Source organism: Danio rerio, chromosome 1 (genome assembly GCF_052040795.2).
Source record: "Danio rerio strain M-AB ecotype USA chromosome 1, GRCz13ab, whole genome shotgun sequence".
NCBI lineage: Eukaryota > Metazoa > Chordata > Actinopteri > Cypriniformes > Danionidae > Danio > Danio rerio.
Window position 1 is genome coordinate 59,540,749 of NC_141021.1, and position 8,350 is coordinate 59,549,098.

At 36.9% G+C, this 8,350-nt stretch overlaps 1 protein-coding gene across 1 annotated transcript; it reads left to right on the plus strand.

The window, feature by feature from the left end:
- si:ch211-1f22.3 lies at positions 1–8,350 on the plus strand. The gene is made up of 10 exons (XM_087238074.1): positions 1–20; positions 261–330; positions 2,037–2,384; positions 2,483–2,728; positions 2,831–3,085; positions 3,172–3,414; positions 3,489–3,576; positions 3,734–3,779; positions 4,225–4,436; positions 5,740–8,350. Exons 2-10 carry the CDS (start codon positions 270–272, stop codon positions 5,798–5,800), a joined length of 1,560 nt encoding a protein of 519 aa, XP_087094200.1. The 5' UTR covers positions 1–20; positions 261–269; the 3' UTR covers positions 5,801–8,350.

Genomic DNA, 8,350 nt, shown 5'->3' on the forward strand with positions numbered 1-8,350 from the left:
ATCTGCTGCTCTTCAACACGGTAAGACAAACACACTGGTATTTGACTGATGATTAGTGTAGATGAAGCTCATATAACACATGATTTCTGACATGAGAAATATCTTGTGTTGATCTCAGTCATCAGTTGATTTACACACACTGATGTTGTGCATTAATAATCTGCAGATGTGTAAAGATCTTCCTAACACTAAGAGCTGTTTAGGGTGATGTACATTTACTGTTGATGAGTGTAGAAGTGATGATTAATGCTGGATTCTAGATAGATTTGATGCTGATGTGGCTCAGAATGGCTCCTGCTCTTCATCTGATCTTTCTGCTCATCATTCACAGTGAGTCAATCTTACATTCACATCACTGCTTTATTCCTCTGCATTTACACACACCACACAATCAGACATTATTCTGCAGGTTTCTTTGCTCTGATCATGTTTTCTCTCATATGGGAAGTTGGCATAAGCAGGCAGATCATAACTATTCATGTTTATCTTTAGTTCTAATGTCATGCAGTGTATTTTCACACCTCTGACGTTTTTCTGCTGTGGTCAGATTAGGCAGTGTTGAAAGAGGAAGGGTATAAAACGAGGACATACATTACAAGCTAAAAGACACGCGTGATATTTTAAATACAGCTTGGCTAACTCTACATTGCAAAACACATGAACAGGATGAAGTAACTTTAAGGGCCCTATCATACACCCGGCGCAGTGTGGCGCAAGGCGTGGCACAGTAGTCTTTTGGTAGTTTAAGCTTAACGCAAGAGTGGTTTTGAGGCGTTGCGCTACGCTGTTTAAATAGCAAATGCATTAGCGCTCATTTGTGCGCCCATATGTGTTCTGGTCTAAAAAGGACGGCGTTCTGAGGCGGACCGCTGGCGCGTTGCTATTTTGAGAAACTATAATAGATTTTTGATCAGAACAAAACAAACCCGGTCTAAACTCCAGCGCAGAGTTGCACCTCGCTTACACACTGCTTAATACACACAAGAGAGCAATAGGCAAATATCTTTACATATGAAAACATTTAAATATTAAGGATATATATAGTATATAATAAGAATAGATATAGAATATAAATATAAAGGATTAAAATATTACAAAACATATTATTTTCTAGCCTACATAAATATGAAAAATCACTGCTTTTATGTCTTCTTCATCTCGGGAGGCTTTTTCAGTTCATTCATAACAATCTGCTTTTGTATAATGTTATTATTATTAGCAGTATTATTTAATATATCCATATTTATATTTGTTTTATTAAAAACAAGCTTAGATTTGCCCACCTGTCAGGTTTTAGACCATATGGGGCACAGCATGTGTTTTAGGATATAACTCAGGTTTTTGAGCACATTTTGTTATTATTATTCATTTATTAGTTTGCTGGAAATTAGAACTGAATTTAGAAATAGTTTTGAAACGAATATTTGCGCTTAACAAACAAAAGTATTTATTTATAGACTAATTGATGTCTGTGCGTAAAGGTTTCCCTATCCAAGAGCGAAAAAGAAAGTAGATCCATTATCTCTCATTCTCACGCAGTAGATGCTCTGTTTAACAGTTTTCTGTTAAAAAACTGTGAACTGTTTGCTAGTGAAATGCTCAGTTTTTCCACTTAGACTTACTTTGCGTCCTGTAAATAGCGAATGCGCTCTTGGCTCGACGCAGCTGACTCTTAAAGGGAATGGGAGATGAGATTGTAATTGGTTTATTCTCAAAACACACCTATAACTCATTAAGAAAATAAACTCAACCCTTTTAGACCATGCGCCGCGGCACAAGGCAGATTTCCCGTCCTTAAATTAGCAAAAACACGTCCTGACACGCCCTGAAAGCGTTTGCGCCCTGCGTTTTGCGCTCTGCGCATGGACCGTCAAAATAGAGCCCTGCGTGTTCACCTGAGATGCAGGTATGCATTCACACAATAACTTTAAATGGTGATCTTCTTAATCGTTTGAGTGAAAATAATGATCTCAGTGTAAACAATGGGCAAAAATGTATATATTTAATACAGCATTTTCTGCATAATTCTGTTTCAGGGGTTTCTAGTGCTGATTGGGCTGTGAATTATATTCATTCACGCATCTGTGCACTAAAGAACTCATCAGTGATAATGAGCTGCACTTTTACATACCCGACTGGACATCAGATCAAGAATGTGTTCTGGACTAAAGACAATGTAAAAAATGGTAAAGAGCCTCCAGATCTGTCTGAGGACCCTGAATACAGTCTGAGGCTTCAGTATCTGGGAGATAAACAGCAGAACTGCACCATCAGACTGAGTCATGTGACAAAGAAAGATGAACACCAGTATTATTTCAGATTCACTACTAATGTAACAGACCAAAAATGGCTTGGTCTTCCAGGAGTGCGTCTCTCTGTCACAGGTGACTCTCCTGAGGTTTCTCTCTTCTTGTGGTCATTATGTAGAATAATAATCAGTGTATGAGAGCAGCACTAGATATAATGTGTGTGTTGTGTTCAGATCTTCAGCTGGAGTCTCCTGAGAGAGTGACAGAGGGAGATTCAGTCCGTCTGACATGTAGAAGCAGCTGTAAACTGACTGACACACCAACATTCATCTGGTACAGAAACTCACACACATTGACTGAAGGAACTATTGGAGACAAACTCATCCTCAAGTCGGTCAGAAGAGAAGATGCAGGCAGACATAGATGTGCTGTACATGGACACACACTCACATCACCTGACGTCTATCTCAATATCACCTGTGAGTATAATTTAATTTATTGTTTTTTTTTTGTTTGTTTTTTAAATAACCGTATTTATTTTTGGGGCAAAAAACACATTTAATTTTCTTTATGTGTTTTAGATCCTCCAAAGAGCATCTCAGTGTCCATCAGTGGATCTGCTGTAATAATGTCTGGAGATTCAGTGACTCTGATCTGCAGCAGTGACTCAAACCCTCCTGCAGAAATACACTGGTTTAAAGGAGAAACATTTGTAGGATCTGGAAGAATCTTCAGCATCTCCAAGATCAGCTCTGATGACAGTAAAAAATACAAGTGCAAGGCCAAAAATGATCATGGAGTGAAATACTCTGCTGCTGTGACTTTAAATGTTCAGTGTGAGTTTATGATGGTTCAGTAACTGATATATTAAATCCTCTAAAAGTTTTACCAGTGACATGATATTAGTGTTTTTCTGTTTCAGACCCACCCAGGAACGTCTCAGTGTCCATCAGTGGATCTGCTGTAATAGAGCCTGGAGGTTCAGTGAGTCTGATGTGCATCAGTGACTCAAACCCTCCTGCTCTGAGCTTCAGCTGGTTTAAGGAGAATCAAAGCTCAGCTGTTGGATCTGGACAGAGTTTCAGTGCAGTACAGAGTGGACGCTTCTACTGTGAGGCTCACAATCCACATGGAGCTCAGAGATCAGACGCCGTCACTGTCACTGGTGAAGCTTTTATCATCACACTCCTGTAACTTCATCAGTCTGGAGAGTTAATCATGATCTGCTTCATCTTTCAGTTTATCAGCATGCTGAGAGAAACATCATCATCATCACAGCGACATCTGGAGGAGTATTAATCATCATCATCATAATCCTGTGTTTAATGTGAGATCAATAAAAATGCTATTTTTTTAGAGTTTATAAATATTTTAGTAACATTCATAGTAACAATTTATTTAAAAAAAAATGCATATTTTATTTTATTGTATGTATTTATTTATTAGAGTGATTAATCCTCTGTTCATGTGTGTTATTACAACAGAAAGAAACAAAGGAGTGTTAAATGTGAAGGTCTCACATTGACGCAGGTACAGTAAATCATGCAGAGACAACCTTACAGCAGGAAATCAGACAAACTCATGTTTTCCTTTGTGTGATTAAAATAGTTTATATTTTTAGGATTTAACTCAAATGTGAAAGTCATCATGATATTCAGTGTGAATTAATGAAATATTTTATCAAAACAATACAGAATCTTTAAAATATATATATAATCCAGCACCTGATCAGTTCCTCTCTGCAGTGTTTCTCCAGCGCCGCCAGGTGGTGTGATGCAGGAACACAAAATATTATTGATCCATGATTATATCAGATCTATTTTGCTTCTTAGGTTTAATCTCTGCATAATCATCAGCAAATTTACAACAACAAGCTACTTTTTACATTCTTATAACTTTCTTGATTGAAAACTGCACTCTCCTGTGGATGAAAACCAAATGCTTTGTATTAAAGTCTGATTTTGTTGTGTTTCAGAATGATCTGCATTCTGCTCCTGGATCAGCGGGTGACGCTCTGTATGCCAGTGTAAATCCCAAAAGAGGCAGAGCTGCTGAATGCAGAGATGCTGAGGAGATCCAGTACGCCACTGTCCAATATCACAGAGACACACAGATGAAGAGAGAGGAAGAAGAGGAGCAGCGTCAGTGTGACGACACACCAGTTCAGCAGCCTGATCAAGACCACAGGTGAGGAGAAACTGCTGGACCACCAACAACTGCACTAAACACACACTGAACATAACCACTGTACTAAATACACATCACACATAACCATTGTGCTGTATTTAAAATAGATAAAAATAGGCTCATTTTACAGCTCTCCTGGAGTTAAACAGTAGAAAGTTTTTACTATTTTTGCTGATCTATGGGTCTGGTGCAGCACTTTTAGCTTAGCTTAGCATAGATCATTGAATCTGATTAGACCATTATCTCACTCAAAATGACCGAAGAGTTTAGATACTCTTGCTATTTAAAGCTTGACTCTTCTGTAGTAACATCGTGTTTTAAGACCAACAGAAAATGAAAAGTTGAGATTTTGCAGCCTGATGTGGCTGTAACTATAACTTTCATAGTAAATATAGTATAACTATAACTATAACTTTCATTCTGGCTTAATTCTCTAATAATTAAGAAACGTTACTGCATTACTACAGCAGTGCAATGATCTCTCTAGTGTATGCTGGGTTTAATAGATATGGTTTAAGGTGTGCATCAAAGTTAATATGTTCTGAATCGTCTCAAATGTCTCCATGTTTGTAAGGCAGAAGTTAGCCCATTTCCAGGCACTGCACGATATAATTGCTCTGCTGCAGTGAGGATATGGCAGCGGTTTCTGAATCGTCTCAAATCTCTCCATGTTTCTAAGGTAGAAATTAGCCCATTTGCAGGCACTGCAAAATATAGACATTTCAATGAGGTGATGTTACATTTCCTGCCTGTTATCAAACTGTTTCATAACTGTAACAAGAGGTGATTCAATCATAACATAACATAACATTATAACAGCTATCATAACATTATGTATCAATATGTGGACGTTGGGATTCATAGAAACTATGGAAATTAAAAATGTGAAACAGGAAATACGTTAGGACCATTGTTTTTGTTTACATCCCTCAAAATTAGATTTTCAAAATGGTCTATAATTGCTCAGTTTCTTGGATATTACGTCATAATGAGAGTGTCAGCCTAGAAAATAGAAACTTTTCATTTTCTGTTGGACTTAGTACACAATGTAGCTACAGATTCAAGCTTTAACATAAAAACACTATCGAAACTCTTTGGTCATTTTTGAGACGCTAACGGTCTAATCTGATTCAATGATCTATGCTAAGCTAAGCTAAAAATGCTCCCTCTAGACCTGGAGAAAAGCTGAATGAATTACAAATGGTAAAACTCGACTCTTTAACTCTACAGGAGCGTAAAATGAATCTACCAGCACTGATTATTTGACCTGTAATATTGTGTTGTTTTTGTGTTGTTTTTTCAGCCGACCAAATACTGAAACAGTGGAAGACTCCTGTGCTGTGATCTACAGCAGCGTCAGATGAGAGATCCACTCACACAAACATCATCAGAGAACACAATAAATGAATGAATGATTAATGGGGAATCTTTTAACATTAATCTGTTTATACTAACAGACTGAACTAGAACATGTTCATCAGACATAATTTACATGCACACCATGACTTGCATATAGAAGTTTACTGAAGTAACCTTTACCGCAGGGGTCTCAAACTGCCGGCCCGTGTGCCATTTTATGGCCCGCCCACCTTCTCCCTCCGGCCCGCAACTGGTGTCAAAAATATAATGCGATTCGGCCTGCTAAAACATATATTTTTGAACCACTATCATTGTGCAGTCATGTCTTTCAGATAAGTTTTACGGTAACACTTTACAATATTTTATTAGTTAACGCATTTACTAACATGAACTAATCATGAACAACACTTGTGCAGCATTTATTAATCATAATTAAACATTTACTAATGCATTATTAACATCCAAGTCCATGCTTGATAACATTAGTTAATGCACCATGAGTTAACATGAGCTAACAATGAACAACTGTATTTTCATTAACTAACGCTTACTAACATGAATAAATATGGTAGTCATTGTTTGTTCTTGCTAGTAAATGCATTAATTAACATTTAACTAATGAACCTTATTGTAAAGTGTGTTTTACTTTAATTTTCTCTCACAGTACGGTCGACAATAACACACATTTTATATCTGGGGCTGATTTATATGGAATAAAATCACTGTCATAAATATTTTGTGTGTAAATAATTTAGGCATCCGTAATTATAAAATCGTCAAGGAAAACTTTATTTTTTGAGGGTACAATTCCAATTCTCTTACCTGGCGCGCTGTTGTGATAGATGATTCCCGCTTGTTTATTAATGCCTGTGACAGCGGTGATGTAATTTTGACAGTGTAGTGTCGCTGTTTAATTCGTACTCGCAATCAGGACTTTGTGTCTGTGATGAAACTCTGTTTCGTGTTTGTAAAGTCCACCCATCGTAAATTTATCAGTCATATACAAACAGACAAAGCAAATGACGTATCAGTGCAGATTTTAGAATTGTAACCTCGTAAAATAACGAGTACGCTCCGTTTTCCTTTGCGATTTTATAATTACACATGCGTGAATTATTTACACGCGAAATATTTATGACAGTGATTTTATTCCATAGATTTAAACGTTGAAATGTATGTCCATAAGTGCTCTATTTTAATATTCAAGGGTCGTTTGATTATCATCAGTTTTATTCCACTTGTATTTTGTTGTACAAACACTTCATCATGGCTTAAACGTTATTCTGGTAGTGTAACAAATATGATCATTTTGATGACATTCCATTTAAATGGTCTCAATTAATAGATTTTCCTCATGCTTATTAGGTTTGCATAAAATTTACATCAGTGGAAGAATGATTGAGTGTGTGTCTAACACTTGGCCATACACACAACAGCCACAGATATATTTCAGAAGCTGATGTGTGACACGATAAACATGCTGATTTGCATTATCACTGGTGACAGGTAATGCTTTAAATATAAACGTCATGTCTGTTGTCCTAAGATAAATTGATTATGTCAGGTTTCCTCTTTTTTTTTGTTGTTGTTTTTTTTTTTCTTGTCCTTGAAGGTCAAAATGGAATATGAATTGTCAGTCACTGAATCGGCTCCCTGTCAATTTGAGACCCCTGCTTTACCAGTTTACAAGCCAACAAGTGTTACAAGACTGTTGAGAAAAATATCAGGTTATTCCCTAATGATATGTTACATATATTTCCCTGTATCTCAGTCTATAAATTTCCTTTGGCCTAGATCTGGCCCATATCTGTTCAGCCATGCCATACCTACGCCACATGTCCCAGCTATTACACACATTTGGCCCAAATATTCTTGCTATCTGGGTATCCTGATCTGTTAAAAAAAAGTTGACTCCTAACATGCAGAATATTTCCTGCTATGCTGCTAGGAAATGCTTGTTGCCTAAAGGAAAACTCTTTTTTTTGTAAAGAGAAAAAAGACCCATTTTACAGCTCCTCCAGAGGTAAACAGTACTGTTTTACCATTGTTTGCTTCCTTCAGCCAATCCCTGGTTCAGCCGTGCACTATTAGCATAGATCATTGAATCGGACTAGACCATTAGCATCTCGCCCAAAAATGATAATGCTTCAGTAAACATGTATAGCTGTTCATCATCTGTACTGTTGTGTCAGTCTTAACTATTTTAGCTGCATTTTTTATATACGTATAATTACTTACATCAATAGATATGTTAAAAACATTGTACTGTGCGGTTGGAATTGTATTTTCTTGACCCTGAAACATTTCCCTTTAATATTTTGAGTATATATAAACCTGTGTGCTTTCTGCCATCGGAGTGTCTGTGAACTTCTTTTTGAATTGGAGTAGACGTGACTATTTCTCAGCCTGTCTAATTGCGAGTCTCACAGATTTTCAAGCTAACGTCTACAGTTGTACCGAATGTTTTTTGCATTAGTCCTATGATTGATCAGATTGCCTGTCAATTAAACTCAATGTGGCCACTAGGGGGCAATAAACTGAAGTACTGGTGTATT